This window comes from Panulirus ornatus, chromosome 1 (genome assembly GCF_036320965.1).
Source record: "Panulirus ornatus isolate Po-2019 chromosome 1, ASM3632096v1, whole genome shotgun sequence".
In the NCBI taxonomy this organism is placed as follows: domain Eukaryota; kingdom Metazoa; phylum Arthropoda; class Malacostraca; order Decapoda; family Palinuridae; genus Panulirus; species Panulirus ornatus.
The window spans coordinates 18,974,715-19,000,772 of NC_092224.1; the positions used below are offsets into that span (position 1 = coordinate 18,974,715).

A 26,058-nucleotide genomic window follows, 5' to 3' on the forward strand; every position below is an offset into this window, starting at 1 on the left:
TTTCTCCATTCAAACTCACCTCCCAATTGACTTGACCCTCAACCCTACTGTACCTAATAACCTTGCTCTTATTCACATTTACTCTTAACTTTCTTCTTCCACACACTTTTCCAAACTCAGTCACCAGCTTCTGCAGTTTCTCACATGAATCAGCCACCAGCGCTGTATCATCAGCGAACAACAAGTGACTCACTTCCCAAGCTCTCTCATCCCCAACAGACTTCATACTTGCCCCTCTTTCCAAAACTCTTGCATTTACCTCCCTAACAACCCCATCCATAAACAAATTAAACAACCATGGAGACATCACACACCCCTGCCGCAAACCTACATTCACTGAGAACCAATCACTTTCCTCTCTTCCTACACGTACACATGCCTTACATCCTCGATAAAAACTTTTCACTGCTTCTAACAACTTTCCTCCCACACCATATATTCTTAATACCTTCCACAGAGCATCTCTATCAACTCTATCATATGCCTTCTCCAGATCCATAAATGCTACATACAAATCCATTTGCTTTTCTAAGTATTTCTCACATACATTCTTCAAAGCAAACACCTGATCCACACATCCTCTACCACTTCTGAAACCACACTGCTCTTCCCCAATCTGATGCTCTGTACATGCCTTCACCCTCTCAATCAATACCCTCCCATATAATTTACCAGGAATACTCAACAAACTTATACCTCTGTAATTTGAGCACTCACTCTTATCCCCTTTGCCTTTGTACAATGGCACTATGCACGCATTCCGCCAATCCTCAGGCACCTCACCATGAGTCATACATACATTAAATAACCTTACCAACCAGTCAACAATACAGTCACCCCCTTTTTTAATAAATTCCACTGCAATACCATCCAAACCTGCTGCCTTGCCAGCTTTCATCTTCCGCAAAGCTTTCACTACCTCTTCTCTGTTTACCAAATCATTTTCCCTAACCCTCTCACTTTGCACACCACCTCGACCAAAACACCCTATATATATATATATATATATATATATATATATATATATATATATATATATATATATATATATATGAGTTTGGTAAAGTGTGTGTAAGAAGAAAGTTAAGAGTAAATGTGAATAAGAGCAAGGTTATTTGGTACAGTAGGGTTGAGGGTCAAGTCAATTAGGAGGTAAGTTTGAGTGGAGAAAAACTGGAGGAAGTAAAGTGTTTTAGATATCTGGGAGTGGATCTGGCAGTGGATGGAACCATGGAAGCGGAAATGAATCATAGGGTGGGGGAGGGGGCGAAAATCCTGGGAGCCTTGAAGAATGTTTGGAAGTCGAGAACATTATCTCGGAAAGCAAAAATGGGTATGTTTGAAGGAATAGTAGTTCCTACAATGTTATATGGTTGCAAGGCGTGGGCTATGGATAGAGTTGTGCGCAGGAGGGTGGATGTGCTGGAAATGAGATGTTTGATGACAATATGTGGTGTGAGGTGGTTTGATCGAGTAAGTAATGTAAGGGTAAGAGAGATGTGTGGAAATAAAAAGAGTGTGGTTGAGAGAGCAGAAGAGTGTGTTTTGAAATTGGTTTGGGCACATGGAGAGAATGAGTGAGGAAAGATTGACAAAGAGGATATATGTGTCGGAGGTGGAGGGAACGAGGAGAAGTGGGAGACCAAATTAGAGGTGGAAAGATGGAGTGAAAAAGATTTTGAGTGATCGGGGCCTAAACATGCAGGAGGGTGAAAGGCGGGCAAGGAATAGAGTGAATTGGATCGATGTGGTATACTGGGGTCAACGTGCTGTCAATGGATTGAATCAGGGCATGTGAAGCATCTGGGGTAAACCATGGAAAGTTGTGTGGGGCCTGGATGTGGAAAGGGAGCTGTGGTTTCGGGCATTATTTCATGTCAGCTAGAGACTGAGTGTGAACGAATGGGGCCTTTGTTGTCTTTTCCTAGCGCTACCTCGTGCACATGAGGGGGGAGGAGGATGTTATTCCATGTGTAGTGAGGTGGTGATGGGAATAATTAAAGGCAGATAGTATGAATTATGTACATAAGTATATATGTATATGTCTGTGGGTGTATATATATGTGTACATTGAGATGTATAGGTATGTATATTTGCGTTTGTGGACATGTATGTATGTACATGTGTATGGGGGTGGGTTGGGCCATTTCTTTCATCTGTTTCCTTGCACTACCTCGCAGACACGGGAGACAGTGACAAAGCAAAATAAATAAATAAATGAATATATTTATATATACAGTTACATACTTAACTACATACCATTCCTATTTCCTGATATCTTGTCGAATGTAGCAATGTAGAATGAAAAAGAAATGTAGATATTGACCAAGAAGTAAGTGGGTATTTTAATCACAGCTTTATAGTTAATTTTTGTGTTTGAGTCATATTTGTATATTGGTATGTATTGTGTTTGAATTTTGCAGAGAGTGAGGGTCGTGACTTGAGTGCTATCATTTCAAGCTTAGTGCAACTGCTGTTGGATCCTCAGGCAAGAACTATGCGAGGTTTTCATTGCCTTATTCAAAAGGAGTGGGTGTCTCTTGGACATCCTTTCTCTGCCCGTCTTGGACATACAAGGAATGATGTGGAAGAACAGGTCAGTCTGATAAAAGTTTCTCATTTCCTTGCATGGTTTTTTTTATCATGAATCACAGTGTGTTGTACATACTGAAAGGTTGTCTGAACAGAGAAACACAGGAAACACCATTTAAACTTTCAGAATTTGTCTGTCAAAGCCATGAGTGAGAATAAATAATATGTGCATATTCATTGCATAGTCAGATGATTAAGTAGTGCTCAATTGTGTTTCATCACACTTTTGCCACTGTTGTGATGGTGCTTTTTCTTTTTTGTCATTTGAATTCAGAGCTGATGTATGATTCTACATCTTATCCTCAGATGTCACTTTGAATCATAAAACACTAATAAAATAATATCATTCAACACAGTCATCCCATTGTCAAAGAAAATGTTACTGTATCATCATGAAAAGCAAGATTTATGGAACAACTATTGTGGTCAGTTTTACTGTAAAAGAAATTTTTTTTTATGTGTATTATTGTTTATGTTTTTGATGAAAATAAGGTTATTTTATTAATCGCTTGAGTACATTTATGTATGTCCATTTTTTAAAACCAAATATTTCAACCACCAGTCCTGTTTCAGCAAACAACTCTACAAGTTTTTCACCAGTTTTGATTCACCTTGGATACCCCATGCCCCCAATTGTGTCCTTATTTCCCACTTTACCCACTCTTGCATTCAAATCTTCCATTACTAATACTGCAGTAAATTTAGGGATCCAATCATATGTAAAATGGGGGGCTGCTTAAAATTTTTAGAAAAAAGCCATTAAAGGTTGTAGAATTAGTAGTTGGATACAAAGTCATGAGATATAAGATTAAGAGGAGAAATGCATGGTTAACAGATGAGCTTAGAAATGCTGTGGAAGAGAAGAAAAAGGCAGATGGTAGATTGGTCAAAAGGAATGTACCAATGGAAGTTAGTCAAAGGGAGAAGGAAGAATATAAGATGTTAAAAAGCTGATGGAGCGTTGCAAAGAAAGAGTAAATGAAGATTTGGAAGAAAGTTGAGTGAAAGGTTTAGGGAAAATAAGAAATTGCATCAGATGGAGGTGAAGAGGGAAAGAGGTTGATATAAGAGTGGAAATGCAGTTTTGAGAAGTAAGGAAAGGGAATTGGTGAATCAAAAAGAGGAAGTGAAAGGAAGATAGAAAGAGTGTTTTGAAGAATTGATGAATGTAGAAGGTGAGGCAGAAGCTTTTCCATGCATGGTATGAAGGATAGAATGAAAAGGATACAAGTGCAGGGGCCTATAGGAATGGTGAAACAGAGACACTAGTGAAGACATGACACTTTTTTTTTCAATCACGAACAAAAGTCCACATCAAGGCTGGGTCTTAATTGAAATATAAAGAGAATTATGAAATTGAGAAAAGACAAGGGAAAGTATTTATGATTATATGAGGAAGTGAAAGACCTGTTTTTTGAAATGTTTTTGGTTATAGTTATTGGGAAAGACATAAGAAGGTAGAAAGTTCCAAAGCTTCGACGTTTAGGTAAAGTAGCAGATATCAAAATGTCCCACCCTTGGGTTGCTGATGGCCACACAATAATCATGTGGTGCAGCACATAATCATGTGTTGTGTAGTCTAGCTGGTGGTGGGGGCACACAACACAAGCAACCAGCTCTCAGGAGCAAAAGCCAAAGTAATACCTATAGAAGAGTGAAAGTGAATCAACTTTGTGGCAAAGAGCAAGGGGGTCATGTTTGGAAGTTAGCCTGGGGCAGTTTATAAGGCAGACTCCTTTCAACTCAACTCTGTCAGGTAAGGGTGCAGAGCTAAAACCACCCAAATGTGAGAGCAGAACTCCATACAAGGACGAATCAAACCCTTGTATAATCGGAGCAACTGTTCAGAAGAGAAGTTTCGATATCTAAACAGGACACCCAGTTTCTTAGAGGCAGACTTAGCTGTTCCTGTAATGTGGGGTTACAAGAAAGAGTGGATTTACAGTAATACCTTTTGACCTCATACTACTTTTCTTGTGCATCTCCTGATCATTTGCACCAACTGCTTTGTAAGCACAACCCAAATGCCTCTCTTTTCTCTTTTACTGGGAACTTTATTTCATCATATCATCACTCACTACCAATTCTCACTTGCACACCTTCCACATGCCACACACTTCTCTCATACACCAGCAATGCTTCCCTGAATATCCCCCATTCCTAATGCACCTTCCTTGCTTTGTTTACTCTCACCTTTTGCCATTCTGCATCCAATCTCTGATGGTATCTCTTCATGGAAGTTTCTTTTAAAAGCTCACTTTCACCACCCTCTTCTCACTAATATTTCTTCTTTTCCAAAAACCTTGTCACTAACATCTCAGACATCCCACCAGCTGGCTCTCTCAACTCATTCACCTCCAAGAGTCTCTTGTTTGGACACCTATCTGTTGTCTGTAGAAAGCGACAGTGAAAGAATATTTTTGAAAGGTACGATCATACAGAATATGTAGCAGATGATTTGTTGTTTAAGAAGATTATTATTATTATTATTTTGCTTTTTCGCTGTCTCCCGCGTTTGCGAGGTAGCGCAAGGAAACAGACGAAAGAAATGGCCCAACCCACCCCATACACATGTATATACATACACGTCCACACACGCAAATATACATACCTATACATCTCAATGTACACATATATATACACACACAGACACATACATATATAGCCATGCACAATTCACACTGTCTGCCTTTATTCATTCCCATTGCCACCTCGCCACACATGGAATACCATCCCCCTCCCCCCTCATGTGTGCGAGGTAGCGCTAGGAAAAGACAACAAAGGCCCCATTCGTTCACACTCAGTCTCTAGCTGTCATGCAATAATGCCCGAAACCACAGCTCCCTTTCCACATCCAGGCCCCACACAACTTTCCATGGTTTACCCCAGACGCTTCACATGCCCTGATTCAATCCACTGACAGCACGTCAACCCCGATATACCACATCGATCCAATTCACTCTATTCCTTGCCCACCTTTCACCCTCCTGCATGTTCAGGCCCCGATCACTCAAAATCTTTTTCACTCCATCTTTCCACCTCCAATTTGGTCTCCCACCTCTCCTCGTTCCCTCCACCTCCGACACATATATCCTCTTGGTCAATCTTTCCTCACTCATTCTCTCCATGTGTCCAAACCATTTCAAAACACCCTCTTCTGCTCTCTCAACCACGCTCTTTTTATTTCCACACATCTCTCTTACCCTTACATTACTTACTCGATCAAACCACCTCACACCACACATTGTCCTCAAACATCTCATTTCCAGCACATCCACCCTCCTGCGCACAACTCTATCCATAGCCTACGCCTCGCAACCATACAACATTGTTGGATCCACTATTCCTTCAAACATACCCATTTTTGCTTTCCGAGATAATGTTCTTGACTTCCACACATTCTTCAAGGCTCCCAGGATTTTCGCCCCCTCCCCCATCCTATGATTCACTTCCGCTTCCATGGTTCCATCCGCTGCCAGATCCACTCCCAGATATCTAAAACACTTTACTTCCTCCAGTTTTGCTCCATTCAAACTTACCTCCCAATTGACTTGACCTTCAACCCTACAGTACCTAATAACCTTGCTCTTATTCACATTTACTCTTAACTTTCTTCTTTCACACACTTTACCAAACTCAGTCACCAGCTTCTGCAGTTTCTCACATGAATCAGCCACCAGCGCTGTATCATCAGCGAACAACTGACTCACTTCCCAAGCTCTCTCATCCACAACAGACTTCATACTTGCCCCTCTTTCCAAAACTCTTGCATTCACCTCCCTGACAACCCCATCCATAAACAAATTAAACAACCATGGAGACAATACACACCCCTGCCGCAAACCTACATTCACTGAGGACCAATCACTTTCCTCTCTTCCTACACGTACACATGCCATACATCCTCGATAAAAACTTTTCACTGCTTCTAACAACTTGCCTCCCACACCATATATACATTTAAACTTTTGTATATAATTTTTTTTTAGTTTAGTTTTGAATCATGTATCTTTACATTAAAATACACCCGTACTTCATTCTTTGATTAATATTTTTTTTCGTTTTGATATATTTATGGTGTAGGCATATACTTTACTCTCTTCTAAGTTTTCCAACAGCTTACAACTTCTTTTAAAAAGAAAGACATTATTTTCTAGTATTTGCCCTTTGTTTGAATGTCTTGTATTTTTGTCCTTTTGTATTTCCTTCTAATTTCATATCAAAAGATTTTTTTATTCTACGAAAGCCCATTGTTATTTTAGAATTTTGTATTAGATCTCATTCAGTTTTTTCAATCTTTCCTCATATTCAAACTGTTCCAGACCTCTTGCTGTCTAACTTGCTCTTTTCACTACTCTTTTCCAAAATATTATTATCTCCTACTTTATAAGGAGGCCACACCTGAATTGGCTCACTCTTCAGGTGGTACTTAACATACCCAAGGTATCTCTTAGCAAAAATATTTATTATACTTTGTCACTGTTTCCCGCATTAGCGAGGTAGCACAAGGAAACAGGCGAAAGAATGACCCAACCCACCCACATACACATGTATATACATACATGTCCACACACGCACATATACATACCTACAGATTTCAACATATGCATATATATATATATATATATATATATATATATATATATATATATATATATATATATATATTTTTAATTTTTTTAATTTTTTTTAATTTTTAATTTTTTTAATTTTCCAAAAGAAGGAACAGAGAAGGGGGCCAGGTGAGGACATTCCCTCAAAGGCCCAGTCCTCTGTTCTTAACGCTACCTCGCTATCGCGGGAAATGGCGAATAGTATGAAAAAAAAAAAAAAAAAAAAAAAAAATATATATATATATATATATATATATATATACATACATGTCAGAGGAGGAGGGAACAAGAAGAAGTGGGAGACCAAATTGGAGGTGGAAGGATGGAGTGAAAGGGATTTTGAGTGATCGGGGCCTGAACATGCAGGAGGGTGAAAGGCGTGCAAGAAATAGAGTGAATTGAAACAATGTGGTATACTGGGGTCGATGTGCTGCCAGTGGATTGAACCAGGGCATGTGAAGCGTCTGGGGTAAACCATGGAAAGTTGTGTGGGGCCTGGATGTGGAAAGGGAGCTGTGGTTTCGGTGCATTGTACATGACAGCTAGAGACTGAGTGTGAACGAATGTAGCCTTTGTTGTCTTTTCCTAGCTCTACCTCGCACACATGAGGGGGGAGGGGGATGTTATTCCATGTGTGGCGAGGTGGCGATGGGAATAAATAAAGGCAGACAGTATGAATTATGTACATGTGTATATATGTATATGTGTGTGTGTGTATATATATGTGTACATTGAGATGTATAGGTATGTATATTTGCGTGTGTGGACGTGTATGTATATACATGTGTATGGGGTGGGTTGGGCCATTTTTTCATCTGTTTCCTTGCGCTACCTTGCAAATGCGGGAGACAGCGACAAAGCAAAATAATAATGAAAATGATAATAATAATAATAATATATTATCTCAGAAAGCAAAAATGGGTATGTTTGAAGGAATAGTGGTTCCAACAATGTTGTATGGTTGCGAGGCGTGGGCTATGGATAGAGTTGTGCGCAGGAGGATGGATGTGCTGGAAATGAGATGTTTGAGGACAATGTGTGGTGTGAGGTGGTTTGATCGAGTAAGTAACGTAAGGGTAAGAGAGGTGTGTGGAAATAAAAAGAGCGTGGTTGAGAGAGCAGAAGAGGGTGTTTTGAAATGGTTCGGGCACATGGAGAGAATGAGTGAGGAAAGATTGACCAAGAGAATATATGTGTCGGAGGTGGAGGGAACGAGGAGAAGAGGGAGACCAAATTGGAGGTGGAAAGATGGAGTGAAAAAGATTTTGTGTGATCGGGGCCTGAACATGCAGGAGGGTGAAAGGAGGGCAAGGAATAGAGTGAATTGGAGCGATGTGGTATACCGGGGTTGACGTGCTGTCAGTGGATTGAATTAAGGCCTGTGAAGCGTCTGGGGTAAGCCATGGAAAGCTGTGTAGGTATGTATATTTGCGTGTGTGGACGTATGTATATACATGTGTATGGGGATGGGTTGGGCCATTTCTTTTGTCTGTTTCCTTGCGCTACCTCGCAAACGCGGGAGACAGCGACAAAGCAAAAAAAAAAAAAAAAAAATATATATATTCATACACAGACATATACTTATATACACATGTACATAATTCATACTTGCTGCCTTTATTCATTCCCGTTGCCACCCCGCCACACATGAAATAACAACCCCCTCCCCCTGCATGTGTGCGAGGTAGCGCTAAGAAAAGATAACAAAGGCTACATTCGTTCACACTCAGTCTCTAGCTATCATGTATAACCACAGCTCCCTTTCCACATCCAGGCCCCACAAAACTTTCCATGGTTTACCCCAGACGCTTCACATGCCCTGGTTCAATCCATTGGCAGCACGTCGACCCCAGTATACCACATCGCTCCAATTCACTCTATTCCTTGCACGCCTTTCACCCTCCTGCATGTTCAGGCCCCGATCACTCAAAATTCCTTTCACTCCATCCTTCCACCTCCAATTTGGTCTCCCACTTCTTCTCGTTCCCTCCTCCTCTGACATATATCCTCTTTGTCAATCTTTCCTCACTCATTCTCTCCATGTGACCAAACCATTTCAAAACACCCTCTTCTGCTCTCTCAACCACACTCTTTCTATTACCATACACCTCTCTTACCCTTTCATTTCTTACTCGATCAAACCACCTCATACCACATATTGTCCTCAAACATCTCATTTTCAACACATCCACCCTCCTCCGCACAACTCTATCTATAGCCCATGCCTCACAACCATATAACATTGTTGGAACCATTATTCCTTCAAACATACCCTTCTTTGCTTTCTGAGATAATGTTCTCACCTTCCACAGATTTTTTATCACTCCCAGAACTTTCACCCCCTCCCCCACCCTGTGACTAACTTCCGCTTCCATGGTTCCATCCGCTGCCAAATCCACTCCCAGATATCTAAAACACTTCACTTCCTCCAGTTTTTCTCCATTCAACCTTACCTCCCAATTGACTTGTCCCTCAACCCTACTGTCCCCAATAACCTTGCTCTTATTCACATTTAATCTCATTAAAAATACTTTATCTATATATTTCAAGTAATTTCTTAGTCTCGTATAGCTTTATCAGTAGCTTTCTTGCTGTGAATAGGTGGTTTAGAATCTTTTGAGATGTATACACCTGGGTCTTTCACTGTATAAGTTATTCTTAGTTCTGCCTCACCACCATCCATCATGTAGTATGTCTTTTCTGATTTCCTTTACTAAGTGCATAGTTTTATACTTCTCAATATTGAATTTCATTGTTGGACCACTCACACAGATTTACTTTATCCTGCTTCAAGATCTCACCATCCTTTTCTCCATGTAATATTTTATAGATATTTTTATTCTATTAGTAAACATCTTTTTATTTGACGTTACTTCCTCTGGCACATCATTTTATATAAAGCATAATCCAGGGCCAAGGACATCCCTGTAGGGCATCAGCAGTATTCACAGTTACCGATTTCAATTTCTGTCTCCCAATGTTTACTCCAGGGATAGAGGTGATTTTATCCAGGCTCCACCCTTTCCCCTTATATCATATCCCTCAAGTTTCAGCATTATTCTTCAGTGTAACACTGCACTGAATGACTTCTGATTGTCAAAGTAAGTGCATTCTGTATCTTGGTAATAGTCTAATTCCTTAATATAGTTGTCTCATGCTTTTATGAACTTCATTAGCAGGAATGTCCTTTTCTAGAGCAGTGCTGCTCATCTTGTTCAGCTCCTGTTGCTCTATTATGTAGTCATTTAGTTTAGATTCTAAAACTTCACCATTCTGGGATATCAAGCTGTAATTGTTCACTAATAGCTGTAAAGTACAAGTAACTAGGAGGAAAAGATGGATACCGAAGAGATGTAAGTGTAAGGAGAGAATGTATTAGGTTAGGGATATTTTAGGTGAAGATGTTAAAAGATTGGATATGGATTAGATGTTATGAAAGCATTTTGGAGTGATGATGATAGACAGAGAGATAACACTGTATCTGGGGGCCTCTTATCTTGTCCATTATTTTAAATGTGTGTTTGGTCTTGCTGGATGCAAGTGTTCAGCTCATCCAGGACAGTACTTTTATGGTTGTTGTTGCTAGTGAGCTGCATATGAAATCTATGAAACTTACTTCCCACATATGCATCCAACTTTAAGTGACCATCAGATAAAAGAATGAAACTAAGTGAAGTACTAACAAATTATCTTTTATTCTTTACAGTGTCCATTATGGCTGTTGTTCCTTGACTGTGTCTACCAGGTGAGCGTGCAGCACCCCTCTTCCTTGGAGTTCACCTCTGAGTATCTGGTGGCTCTCTGGCATGCAGCTCACTGCTCACTTCACTCCAGCTTTATGTTCAACTCTGTTAATGCCAGACACACTGCATCTGCTGTAAGCTCATTTGGTATAATGTATTAAGTTTTGCTTTTTCATGAATTATTACAGGTTTTAGTCTTTATATGCAGCTAAAGTTACATACAGTGAATGGAATTGATAGAGTACTATAGGAGGATGTATGATCTAAATTGTTGTAGACAGGAGAATTTTCAAAGTAATGTTTTCACCAATCATGGAAACTGGTGCCCACATTAGGTCTTCTAGGAAAAACTGAAAAAGTTCAGGTGACAATACACTTCAGAGAAAAAAAGGAGCAGGCATTGAATGGTTCAGTTTTTGAGTTTTCAAAGTGTCACAATATCTGTAGGTTGTAGTGGCCACCTTGGTGCTGTGATATTTAGCTAGAGAAGATAGCACACAAGCATCCAACCCTCATAAGTAAAAGCCAAAGTAGTACATAGCAAGTTGAGGAAGAAACATTACAGTGAAGGAAATGAGGATCAAGTTGGGAATAGAGGCAAAGAGTTGAAAAGACAGTTTGATTTTGATTGTACTCTCAAAAATGAAAATGGAAAAAAAAGTCACCTCCTAGGAGAGAGGTGTGAATAACATTCTTAAAAGTTAGATTAAGCTGTATGGCTTGAGTAGCTGCTTTGATGGAAAAGCTATCTTGAAGTTAACAAAATTTTTCTGTTTTTCGTGGGGGAGGGTTTAGTTTTGTAAGTTGAAAGTAAGAGAGAAAGGAAGTGAAGGAAGAAAAGGAATTAGAAAATGTTGGTGAAAGTGAAGTTGTTTTGTTTAGTTAGGGCAACTGTTAAAAACTGCTAAGATGTGTAATCTGAGAGAATTTGTTATTTACCATTGATCTTAGTAGGTTGGAACATTGGGCAGGAAAGTTAGGTAGAAGTAGTTTGCTGTGGTCATCTCCTTGAGGGATATCCCAGAGGGAATGCACATCAGAGATATGAAGATAGAATAGTTAACGAGGAAAAGCGTTGATTATCATGGACAATATTTACGTAATTAGGATTATGCAGAGCCTCTAATATTTTATCCTCATTAATCTTTTTTTTTTATCTAAAAGGATTTAGGTTGGGAAGGATTTAAGGAAAGTAGATACATATTAATCTTTTTTTTTTATCTAAAAGGATTTAGGTTGGGAAGGATTTAAGGAAAATAGATACAGTAAAAGCAGTGAAAAGTTTTTATCGAGGATGTAAGGCATGTGTACGTGTAGGAAGAGAGGAAAGTGATTGGTTCTCAGTGAATGTAGGTTTGCGGCAGGGGTGTGTGATGTCTCCATGGTTGTTTAATTTGTTTATGGATGGGGTTGTTAGGGAGGTGAATGCAAGAGTTTTGGAAAGAGGGGCAAGTATGAAGTCTGTTGGGGATGAGAGAGCTTGGGAAGTGAGTCAGTTGTTGTTCGCTGATGATACAGCGCTGGTGGCTGATTCATGTGAGAAACTGCAGAAGCTGGTGACTGAGTTTGGTAAAGTGTGTGAAAGAAAAAAGTTAAGAGTAAATGTGAATAAGAGCAAGGTTATTAGGTTATTAGGTACAGTAGGGTTGAGGGTCAAGTCAGTTGGGAGGTAAGTTTGAATGGAGAAAAACTGGAGGAAGTAAAGTGTTTTAGATATCTGGGAGTGGATCTGGCAGCGAATGGAACCATGGAAGCGGAAGTGGATCATAGGGTGGGGGAGGGGGCGAAAATTCTGGGAGCGTTGAAGAATGTGTGGAAGTCGAGAACATTATCTCGGAAAGCAAAAATGGGTATGTTTGAAGGAATAGTGGTTCCAACAGTGTTGTATGGTTGCGAGGCGTGGGCTATGGATAGAGTTGTGCGCAGGAGGATGGATGTGCTGGAAATGAGATGTTTGAGGACAATGTGTGGTGTGAGGTGGTTTGATCGAGTAAGTAACGTAAGGGTAAGAGAGATGTGTGGAAATAAAAAGAGCGTGGTTAAGAGAGCAGAAGAGGGTGTTTTGAAATGGTTTGGGCACATGGAGAGAATGAGTGAGGAAAGATTGACCAAGAGGATATATGTGTCGAAGGTGGAGGGAACGAGGAGAAGTGGGAGACCAAATTGGAGGTGGAAAGATGGAGTGAAAAAAGATTTTGTGTGATCGGGGCCTGAACATGCAGGAGGGTGAAAGGAGGGCAAGGAATAGAGTGAATTGGATCGATGTGGTATACCGGGGTTGACGTGCTGTCAGTGGATTGAATCAGGGCATGTGAAGCGTCTGGGGTAAACCATGGAAAGCTGTGTAGGTATGTATATTTGCGTGTGTGGACGTATGTATATACATGTGTATGGGGGTGGGTTGGGCCATTTCTTTCGTCTGTTTCCTTACACTACCTCGCAAACGCGGGAGACAGCGACAAAGCAAAAAAAAAAAAAAAAAAAAAAGATACAGTAAGTGACTGAATGCAGAATAAGTATGGAGCAAGCGTGTAATAGGAAAGGTAGAGGATGTGTGGATCAGATTTTTGGGGTGAGACTGACTGTGGATAATTATCCAGCAAAAGATGAGAAGCTTTATGCAGCTTTTATGGATCCAGAGAAGGGCTGTATGGTGTCCGCATGGCTTTTTAACATACATATGGATGGAGTGATAAGAAAAATGAAAACAAATCTAGGTAAAGAGGGTGCAAAGGTATAGTGTGGTTGTGAGATATGATGACGAATGACAAGCCAGTTTGTGGATGATACTGTGCTGTTTGCTGAGATGAAGAGGAGTTGCAGGAGGCTGTAATTGTGTTTTATGATATGTGTAAGCATAGGCATGTGAAGGTAGGAAGCCTTATTGAGTTACATAGATACACAGAACCAAGAGGTCCAAGTGAGGTGGTCTGAAAAAGAACTTTTAAGCAGTAGAAGAAAAGGATAGCAAACCAAAGGCTCTCTCCCCACCCTCCTTTCCCTCCAGCACATGCCAGCAGAAAAACAGGAAGATAAAATGCCTTGCAGGATTGATAAGCTTGAAGGAAATTTTGATGGGAAAGTCATAAGGTAGAATGAATATGAATATGTCATGCTTCCCTTCACTTTTTGTTATAAAACAATACTATGGATAAACTTGAGCCTCAGCCTCTCAACTTACCGTGCATATATTATTCCTGATGTTGAACGATACAGTAATTTTTAATAACTCTCTCAAAGCAAGTGACATGGGTTAATCAATGTTGGTATGATACCACAGCATGGCCAGGCAGAGATCAGTTGTAGAGAAGTCAGCATAATATACTACTGCATTATGTTGACTGATTAAATGAACTATTCAACACCAGAGAGTGACAAGATATAATCACGCTTGATTTTGAAGATATTAAGTGTGTTGCTCTAAACAACATTTTCTAGAAGCTTATTCATTGCATCAATAATGTTGTCATTAAAAAGATATTTCCTACAGTCCAGATTAATTCAATGACTTCAGGTTTTAATCCATTTCCTCTCATCAGTAATGGTGGTGCTATTGTAAAATTCAATACAGTAAATCCTTGATTTAACAGACTGATGGGGGGAAGGGGTGTCCGTTAATGCTGAAAGTCTGTCAAATTGATTGCACCTTATTTCTGTGCCTTATTTAAGTTCACACATTTTCTTTTGACTCCTTTAGCAATTGATGTCATTTTGAATTGTAAGGATTGCAAAATTATTTAATAAATAAAGTCACAGTTCTGAAATAATAGTTGAAGAGTATTAAATCGAGGATTTACTCTATCTCCGTTATTAAAGCCTTTAAGTACTTTGAAATATTTTATTAATTTGCTCAGAGTTTAGTTGCTCTTCACTGCACTTCTTGCAAATTAAGAATGTCCTTACTTAAGTAAGGGGCTCAAAACTGCACTGCATATTCAAGGTGTAGTCTAACTAGACTTAGGTATAGTGGCAGTATCACATCATTGCTTTTGTCAATAAAGTTTCTTTTTATAAATCCTAACCTTTTTGCTGTCTTGGCAGCTTCATTGCAATGCTGGGAGAATTTGAAGTTAATGGAAACAGAAAAGAAAATGTACAAAAATTTGTTATGGATATAGGGGTAGAAAGACTGGAAAGGGTGACAGAATCTAAGTATTTGGGAGGTATCTGTGTAAGTTTGGTGATATGGAAGGAGAGATGATGAAGCGTAGATGTGTAAGTATGGAAGTGAAGAAAGGATTAAGGGACATTGTAATTCCCTTGACCCTGACCTATGCAGCTGAAACATGGACATGGAAGGAGTCACTGAGATGAAGAGTCCAGGCTTTGGAAATTTGCTGTTTGAAAGGAGCATGTAGTATGACTAGATGGAGTGAAGAAAGAGATGAAGGGATGTATGAGAGATATGATTTGGCAGAGAATGCAAAGGGAATTAGTTGTAGAGTGGATGAAGGGCAATACTTTGAGGTGGTTTGGGCATCTAGAAAGAATTCAGGGTGGAAGTTTATAAGGAGAGTGTATTATAGTACAGTTAAAGGGGGTTGGTATCAGAGTAAAACCACCTTTGACATGGGGATATAGAGTAGAAGAGTCCTGGAGGGAGAGAAATGGTGGATGAATGCCTTTGAATTATGTATGTGAGGGAGGCTTGTAAGGATAGAGATAAGTAGAGACTCTTTTGCCTTGGCTACCCCATGCCCCCACCTATAATTAAACTGTCACATTATTTACCATCATATTCAAATCACCTATCAGTAATGCTCAGTCTCTTGCATCACTTATGCACTCTCTTGTCTCATGATCTTTCTTCTCAGAGCCAGGTGCTTAAGCATTAGTAATCACCTATCTCTCAGCATCCACTTTCATTTTTTATGTACATTAGTTTAGAATTCACTTTCTTACATCCTTTAACACACTTCCACAACTCCTGCTTCAGGAGTAGTGCTTCTCCTTCCATAGCTCTAGTTTTCTCACCAACCCTTGAGTTTACTTCACACACATTTCCAAACCTTTCTTCCCCTTTACCCTTGAGCTTTGTTTCACTCAGAAATAGAACATCCAGGTTTCTTTCCTCAAACAGACTACCTGTCTCTCCTTTATTCTCATCTTGGTGATTAGAAAAGACATGAGAGGGTAGAGAGCCCAAAAGCTTTGGAGTGTAGTGAAAGAAACAGAACTCAAAACAGCCCACCTTTGAGTTGCCAGTGGCCACACACAAGTCATGTTAAGCATTAGCTTGCTGAAATTATGAGGTTTAGGTAGTGGTGGGAGCAAACAAAAAGCAAGCTCTTGGGGGTAAAAATCAGAGTGGTACCTGTAGAAGAGGGAAGATGAAACAACATTTTGGCATAGGGCAAGTGGGTCAGGTTTTGAAGTTAGGCTAGGAGAGTTGATAAGTTGGACCACTTTCAACTCAACTCTATCAAGTAAGGATGCACAGCTAGAACCAAGATGTGAATGCAGTACTTCATACAAGGACACATCAATTCTTTGTTTAAACAGAGCAGCTGCTTAAAAGAAAAGAAATTTTGACATCTAAACAGGACTTCCAGTTTCCTAGAGGCAGACTTAGATATCTCCATAATTTGGATTCTTTAAGGTAGAGTGGATGTTACAGAGATACTGGGTATGTTCATCAAGTTAAGAGGTGGAATTACAAAATCATCAAAGGAGAGAGGAAAGCTGTGAGGAATTTTTGTTAGAGAAATGGGCAGAAACTGGGTCTTACAGGCATTAAACTTCAGATTTTGTCTACCCAACTCAGTTATCTTGTCCAAATCTTTTATTGAGGGAATTGTCTTGAAATAAGATGTAAATGATGTGAGTGAAGAAGAAACAGGATTAACGGTTGTGGAAGAATCTAGTGTTGAGTTGTCATCATATGAGTACATTTGGTTATTTGTAGAAAAAGGGAAATCATTGATAAAAAGGGGAAAAAAGATTGTAGAAGACAGGATAGAACCTTGAGGGACACCACTGTTGATAGACAAAGGGGAATAGGGTGCTCCATCAACAGCCACAGAAATAGATCAACCAGAGAGGCAGCTAGATATGAGGGAGTACTGTGAGGGAGGAAAGCCAAAAGAGGGAACCCTGATGCCACACCCTATCAAAAGTTCTCAAAATCTTTCAGGGATGATGATCAAACATTGGTAAGATTTTTTTTTTCATACTTGATTGCTTTTTCCTGTGTTAGCAAAGTAGTGCCAGGAACAGATAAAGAAAGGTTACATTCATTTACATAAATAGAATAGAACAGAAGCCATACTAGTGATCAGAGAGAAGATAGTGAGATTCAAGATGTCTGAGGATATGGGGGTTGAGGAATGATTCAAAGTCGGACTTAAGAAATGGTAGACGTCAAAGCAACAAGACGATAGTCAGAGGGGTTAGAACGGTCACCCTTCAAAAGGATGAGATTTACCAATACATGTTTCCAAGATGAAGGTAAAGTTCTGGTTTTTAAGCAGAATTAGAACAACTGTCTATTTATATTGATGATAGTAATGATAAGAACAATGTCTTGGTACTGTGGGGTTGCTAATTAATGGATGATAGAATCCAGTTTGTTATACCCATTTTCTCCATTGTTTTTTTTTTTAAATGTGTAAGGTCTTATAAGTTCTTTACTGAATTTACTGAAGAGTGTTGTGTAGAAATGTAAATGAAAATACTACTTGAAATATCATTTACCAAGTATTTGTTAAACATATTGTTTGTTTTCTGTGAATGTCCGATACTTATTTTTTCATAAGTTACGTATGACAGTTCTGAAGAAAAACATTTGAAATGTGAGTCATGCATCACGAAGTGCCATTTTTTGTCAAAGTTTTGTCTTGTATGACCATCCATTTTACTGAACAGTTGTGATTCAGTTTTACGTAGGTGTTGATTATGAAAGTGTTTTTTATTTTATTTTATTTATTTTTTATTATACTTTGTCGCTGTCTCCCACATTGGCGAGGTAGCGCAGGGAAACAGATGAAAGAATGGCCCAACCCACCCACATACACATGTATATACATACACGTCATATGTCGTAAAATAAGCAATGAGAGAATTTAGTGTAGTTCATAAGGTACATTGTTTCATGTATATACTATACTTAAAAGTTAGGTAAGGAAATTTGCTTTTCTGTTGTTCAGCTTCCAAAAGTTCAGTTTGCAGCAGGTTTTCCAAGAACTTAACCCTGTAGCAAATCAAATTTACATTATAGAGATGGGGTAGAAGGTTGAGGTAATTAACAATTGGTTTTTTGGTTGACATAGGGACACCTACAGATGGAGATAAGTGATATTGATAATGTCTGAAAAAATTTACTTTGAAGCCATTTACCTTAAATGTTCACATTGGTTGGACATACTCAAATTATTTTATTGAATATTCCAGTAAATATACTGAAACTAAAAATGAAAGAAATTTTTGCAGGGAGATCCTATTCTAAGGACACTTTCTTGTTTGTGTCACCAACTCTCCCTCAAAGCAATTATTTCTATTCCAGTGAAAAATGTATATCTTATTACAGGTATTACAGCGAGAGAATCCACATCAACCTATATACTTAAGACCAGTTTGGTCTTGGTGGGCAGAAAGCTATAATCCTCCAGGGAAGAAACAAAATGGACCGTCAGAAGATAATCTTAAGAGATCTAGTTCACGTGAGGCTTTCCTTAATGTGCATTACATACAAAACTTGATGGAGTCTTTGTCAGCAAGTGGTGCCTTTAGACGCATCAGTGATCCACTCTCTAGTGCATATCATACTTGGCACCGCATTGAGTCTCTTCTTGGAGGCGCAGGATCTTTGCCATTTGATTCTACCGCAACAGTTGTTCCTTTGCAGCTGGATGCTAGTTTGAGAGTAGATGTTACCTGGAGTAGTCTTAAACCTTGGCAGGACTGCTTTTGTGCTTGGGTGTCAGAACCGGCTACCCTAACTTTAAATGAACTTGAGTCTACACTAAAACGTTCCTCCCCAACCTCTCAACACTGGAAGCATCTTTACCAAATGTATAACACACTCAAGAATCATTTGTCAGAGGGCTTAACAAATGGGGTAATTGCTTAGAGCATTAGAAAGATGAGTATAGATATCTTGCTGTGACATGCCTTTTATGTGTTAAAAGAATGCTTTATTTATGATATATTTTGTGTCATTAACTTTGCAGTTAGTATTGTAAGGTTTTGTTGATGTTCGAGAGTATGATTTAGATCTTTAATGAGTAGAAGGAAGTCAAGGTTGTTTTTAGAAACCTATAATGCTTAAAATTCTATCCTGAATTGCTTAAAACAAGTTATGAGTTCTTCCTCATTATTTGGCAGGGAAGTATACCAATATGTAAGTAATGTAAAATATTTTATGTACGTTATATGCTTAATAGATGGTTTTTACATCTTACTCTGCTGTCAAGTTATGAGGAGTGAATTCATTGTTCAGATACATTTATGGGATTTGATTTTGGTGTTTGGCAATATGATCTCATTTTCTAATGTTTAGATATAAGACCTTAGGGACTACATTATTGTTGAAACAGTAATTGAAGCCTTTAGGGACTGTATTATTGTTGAAACAGTAATAGTTCCCTATGATTGTGCTGTTATTGTAATTCAAATTGTAGTCACAAATGTGTAGTCATTTGTAAGTTCCTCCTTTTTTAAGTTAATGTGGGTATATCTGTGAAGCCCTTTGATTATATTTACTGCTTACCTTTTTTTAGTGAATATGATATCAATGAATAGCTTTCTTTCAATTCTTTTTAGTTTCTCTGTTATGAACTTGTTAAAGCTGTCTCTTTGCATTATATGGGGTATTTATTCTCATAATAGGGACTGTTTGGTTTCCAGAGTTTCAGTTGTGTCAGAGGTTAAGGAACAAGGAAAATTGTTTACTTTGAATTGTGCATTTTTTAGACTTTTGTCTGACATATCTGAATGAAATTCTAAATTTTCTGATTAACCAAAAACTGATTAACCTGAAATTTTTATTCAGACTTGCTGAGGTATGATTTTGTGTGGCTTAGAATTTGCCAATATTGCTGTGTCTATTTCCTGTATGGAATATTAGATGATTTTAATGTAAGTGGAGTTAGGCTATAATTGATGATATACTGCTCCAGTCAGTGGTATTGTGTATTGCAGACCACCACCTTCAGAGTCTTCCCCTTGTCATTAGAAATATTTAACAATGTAAATGATAATGGTCAGTAATTAATATGGTATATTTTACATATTTTCACTTTGTAAGATGTCATGTCCATGTATATTTCTAAACTTGTATTGTTTCATCACAATCACAGGTAAGTAAGTTTCTTTTGTTTGATTGGTCTTGAAAGTCATATAATTCTTCATTTGTTAAAAACGTTTGTGTTAATTACTAGTTTGTGTTTCATAGTGGTAGATGTGCACTGGATCCTTTGAATAACACATATTTTAAAGTAATTTAAGAAAAGCTGTTATTCATTTGTAGCAGCTGTATTTTCATGTGGTTACCCATGCGGCATATTATTTTAAATTGTAAATGAATGCTTTCACATAGATGATAAGTGAATATTTCAAGATCATTGTAATCACAAGATCATTCATTCTTAATTTTTTGTACTCTTTATTTTTTGAATATTTAGAACAGTGAGTGATTGGTTATGAAAAACGGCAGTAGTAACCAGTAATGATGATGTATAAGAATATAGTTTTTGTAAAAAAAATCACTTAGCACAATGGAATTATAATTCAATTTATATATATATATATATATATATATATATATATATATATATATATATATATATATATATATATATATATATATATATGTGTGTGTGTGTGTGTGTGTACATGTGTACGTGTAGGAAGAGAGGAAAGTGATTGGTTTTCAGCGAATATAGGTTTGCGGCAGGGGTGTATGATGTCTCCATGGTTGTTTAATTTGTTTATGGATGGGGTTGTTAGGGAGGTGAATGCAAGAGTTTTGGAAAGAAAGGCAAGTATGCAGTCTGTTGTGGATGAGAGAGCTTGGGAAGTGAGTCAGATGTTGTTCGCCGATGATTCAGCGCTGATGGCTGATTCGTGTGAGAAACTGCAGAAGCTGGTGACTGAGTTTGGTAAAGTGTGTGAAAGAAGAAACCTTAGAGTAAATGTGAATAAGAGCAAGGTTATTAGGTACAATAGGGTTGAAGGACAAGTCAACTGGGAGGTAAGATTGAATGGAGAAAAACTGGAGGAAGTGAAGTGTTTTAGATATCTGAGAGTGGATTTGGCAGCGGATAGAACCATGGAAGAAGTGAATCATAGGGTGGGGGAGGGGGCGAACGTTCTGGGAGTGTTGACGAATGTGTGGAAGTCGAGAACATTATCTCGGAAAGCAAAAATGGGTATTTTGAAGGAATAGTGGTTCCAACAATGTTGTATGGTTGCGAGGTGTGGGCTATGGATAGAGTTGTGTGCAGGAGGGTGGATGTGCTGGAAATGATATATATATATATATATATATATATATATATATATATATATATATATATATATATATATATATATTATCCCTAGGGATAGGAGAGAAAGAAAACTTCTCATGTATTCCCTGAATTTTTTTCATTGTATGATAAACATTATTGAAAGTTGAATTGTAATTGTACTACAGTAATTTCTAACACATTTAAAACTGTTTTACTTATATTGAACCTAGTTTCAGAGTGATAAAATGAATATGAGTAAAAGCACATGTTGTGCTATCTTGCTCCTATTGATGAATTTCTTCTTGATAGCTTCTTTGGATTAGCCTTTGCTATGCTAAGCCAACTTACCTATCATAAGGTTGTCTATGTATTAGATTTAAAGTTAGTAAATGAAGAATTTGGGAGCGTGGAGTGACAAACCTCAGTTATTTGATTTGTTTTTTTGTCAATATTTAAGGAAGAATTTTATGTTTTGATTCTTAAAGTTTCTGAAATAAAGCACATATAGACAATTTAAGAACAGGCTGTAAGGATAACCAAGAGAGTAGTACAGCTATTGTTGATCATAGGTCTCATAAGTCTTGTGCTTTCTTTCTGTGTGGGCTAATTAGAATTGTGACTGAATTATCACATACCTCTCTTTCTCTCTCATGTAATATTCATTTATGGTTACACCAGGACAAATTTCTCTTAAAAAAATCCTTATGTTACCCAGGCTCCTTCAGCCCAAGGCTGCACTTCTTACAGTGGCAAAGAAATGTAGACACCTTTGGAGTGAGAAGTTGTTTGATGAAACAGCACTCCTAGTGATACAGCTTCACCAAAGGAGACTTTCACTTGCAGTATAAGCTCTTGAGGGCAAAGCTTGGTATATCTTTTCTTTTTTTCATACTATTCGCCATTCTCCCGCGTTAGCGAGGTAGTGTTAAGAACAGAGGACTGGAGCTATGAGGGAATATCCTCACCTGGCCCCCTTCTCTGTCCCTTCTTTTGGAAAATTAAAAAAAAAACGAGAGGGGAGGATTTCCAGCCCCCCCACTCCCTTCCCTTTTAGTCGCCTTCTACGACACAGAGGGAATACGTGGGAAGTATTCTTTCTCCCCTATCCCCAGGGATAATATATATATATATATATATATATATATATATATATATATATATATATTTATTTTATTTATTTTGCTTTGTTGCTCTCTCTCGCGTTTGCGAGGTAACACAAGGAAACAGACGAAAGAAATGGCCCAACCCACCCCCATACACATGTATATACATACACGTCCACACACGCAAATATACATACCTATACATCTCAAAGTACACATATATATACACACACAGACATATACATATATACACATGTACATAATTCATACTGTCTGCCTTTATTTATTCCCATCGCCACCTCGCCACACATGGAATAACATCCCCCTCCCCCCCTCATGTGTGCGAGGTAGCGCTAGGAAAAGACAACAAAGGCCCCATTCGTTCACACTCAGTCTCTAGCTGTCATGTAATAATGCCTGAAACCACAGCTCCCTTTCCACATCCAGGCCCCACAGAACTTTCCATGGTTTACCCCAGATGCTTCACATGCCCTGATTCGATCCATTGACAGCACGTCAACCCCGGTATACCACATTGATCCAATTCACTCTATTCCTTGCCCACCTTTCACCCTCCTGCATGTTCAGGCCCCGATCACTCAAAATCTTTTTCATTCCATCTTTCCACCTCCAATTTGGTCTCCCACTTCTCCTCGTTCCCTCCACCTCCGACACATATATCCTCTTTGTCAATCTTTCCTCACTCATTCTCTCCATGTGCCCAAACCATTTCAAAACACCCTCTTCTGCTCTCTCAACCATGCTCTTTTTATTTCCACACATCTCTCTTACCCTTACATTACTTAATCCCCACGCCTCGCAAGCATACATCATTGTTGGAACAACTATTCCTTCAAACATACCCATTTTTGCTTTCCAAGATAATGTTCTCGACTTCCAAACATTCTTCAAGGCTCCCAGGATTTTCGCCCCCTCCCCCACCCTATGATTCACTTCCGCTTCCATGGTTCCATCCGCTGCCAGATCCACTCCCAGATATGTAAAACACTTCACTTCCTCCAGTTTTTCTCCATTCAAACTTACCTCCCAATTGACTTGACCCTCAACCCTACTGTACCTAATAACCTTGCTCTTATTTACATTTACTCTTAACTTTCTTCTTTCACACACTTTATTTATTTTATTTTGCTTTGTCGCTGTCTCCCGCGTTAGCGAGGTAGCGCAAGGAAACAGAGGAAAAAATGATCCAACCCACGCACATACGCATGTATATACATACGCGTCCACACCCGCAAATATACATACCCATACATCTCAACGTATACATATATATACCCACACAGACATATACATATATACCCATGTACATAATTCATACTGTCTGCCTTTATTCATTTCCATCGCCACCCTGCCACACATGGAATAACAACACCCTCCCCCCTCATGTGTGCGGGATAGCGCTAGGAAAATACAACAAAGGCCCCATTCGTTCACACTCAGTCTCTAGCTGTCATGTGATAATGCACTGAAACCACAGCTCCCTTTCCACATCCAGGCTCCACAGAACATTCCATGGTTTACCCCAGACGCTTCACATGCTCTGGTTCAATCCATTAACAGCACGTCAACCCCGATATACCACATCATTCCAATTCACTCTATTCCTTGCACGCCTTACACCCTCCTGCATGTTCAGGCCCTGATCACTCAAAATCTTTTTCACTCCATCTTTCCACCTCCAATTTGGTCTCCCACTTCTCGTTCCCTCCTCCTCTGACACATATATCCTCTTTGTCAATCTTTCCTCACTCATTCTCTCCATGTGACCAAACCATTTTAAAACACCCTCTTCTGCTGTCTCAACCACACTCTTTTTATTACCACACATCTCTCTTACTCTATTATTACTTACTCGATCAAACCACCTCACACCACATATTGTCCTCAAACATCTCATTTCCAGCACATCCACCCTCCTCCGCACAACTCTATCCATAGCCCACGCCTCGCAACCAAACAACATTGTTGGAACCACTATTCCTTCAAACATACCCATTTTGCTTTCTGAGATAATGTTCTCGACTTCCACACATTCTTCAAGGCTCCCAGAATTTTCGCCCCCTCCCCCACCCTATGATTCACTTCCACTTCCATGGTTCCATCCACTGCCAAATCCACTCCCAGATATCTAAAACACTTCACTTCCTCCAGTTTTTCTCCATTCAAACTTACCTCCCAATTTACTTGACCCTCAACCCTACTGTACCTAATAACCTTGCTCTTATTCACATTTACTCTCAACTTTCTTCTTTCACACACTTTACCAAACTCAGTCACCAGCTTCTGCAGTTTCTCACATGAAACAGCCACCAGTGCTGTATCATCAGCGAACAACAACTGACTCACTTCCCAAGTTCTCTCATCCACAACAGACTGCATACTTGCCCCTGTTTCCAAAACTTTAGCATTCACCTCCCTAACATTCCCATCCATTACCAAATTAAACAACCATGGAGACATATATATATATATATATATATATATATATATATATATATATATATATATATAAGGTGAGAACAATGGAAGTAAGGGGAGTGGGGGAGGAATGGGATGTATTTAGGGAATCAGTGATGGATTGCGCAAAAGATGCTTGTGGCATGAGAAGAGTGGGAGGTGGGTCGATTAGAAAGGGTAGTGAGTGGTGGGATGAAGAAGTAAGATTATTAGTGAAAGAGAAGAGAGAGGCATTTGGACAATTTTTGCAGGGAAAAAATGCAATTGAGTGGGAGATGTATAAAAGAAACAGGAGGTCAAGGGAAAGGTGCAAGAGGTGAAAAAGAGGGCAAATGAGAGTTGGGGTGAGAAAGTATCATTAAATTTTAGGGAGAAAAAAAAGATGTTCTGGAAGGAGGTAAATAAAGTGCGTAAGACAAGGGAGCAAATGGGAACTTCAGTGAAGGGCGCAAATGGGGAGGTGATAACAAGTAGTGGTGATGTGAGGAGATGGAGTGAGTATTTTGAAGGTTTGTTGAATGTGTTTGATGATAGAGTGGCAGATGTAGGGTCTTTTGGTCGAGGTGGTGTGCAAAGTGAGAGGGTTAGGGAAAATGATTTGGTAAACAGAGAAGAGGTAGTAAAAGCTTTGCGGAAGATGAAAGCCGGCAAGGCAGCAGGTTTGGATGGTATTGCAGTGGAATTTATTAAAAAAGGGGGTGACTGTATTATTGACTGGTTGGTGAGGTTATTTAATGTATGTATGACTCATGGTGAGGTGCCTGAGGATTGGCGGAATGCGTGCATAGTGCCATTGTACAAAGGCAAAGGGGATAAGAGTGAGTGCTCAAATTACAGAGGTATAAGTTTGTTGAGTATTCCTGGTAAATTATATGGGAGGGTATTGATTGAGAGGGTGAAGGCATGTACAGAGCATCAGATTGGGGAAGAGCAGTGTGGTTTCAGAAGTGGTAGAGGATGTGTGGATCAGGTGTTTGCTTTGAAGAATGTATGTGAGAAATACTTAGAAAAGCAAATGGATTTGTATTTAGCATTTATGGATCTGGAGAAGGCATATGATAGAGTTGATAGAGATGCTCTC

At 39.0% G+C, this 26,058-nt stretch overlaps 1 protein-coding gene across 3 annotated transcripts in view; it reads left to right on the forward strand.

Annotated features, from left to right (window-relative positions):
- Positions 1-25,841, forward strand: part of LOC139759945 (myotubularin-related protein 10-B) — a 213,650-nt gene extending 187,809 nt beyond the window's left edge. For all 3 annotated transcript variants that reach the window (XM_071682651.1, XM_071682737.1, XM_071682806.1), the window contains 3 exons: positions 2,424-2,596; positions 10,912-11,082; positions 18,474-25,841. In XM_071682651.1, coding sequence (XP_071538752.1) covers positions 2,424-2,596; positions 10,912-11,082; positions 18,474-19,016 — 887 coding nt within the window. In that variant the 3' untranslated portion in view covers positions 19,017-25,841. The remainder of the gene's footprint in view (positions 1-2,423; positions 2,597-10,911; positions 11,083-18,473) is intronic.
- Positions 25,842-26,058: the final 217 nt, after the last annotated feature.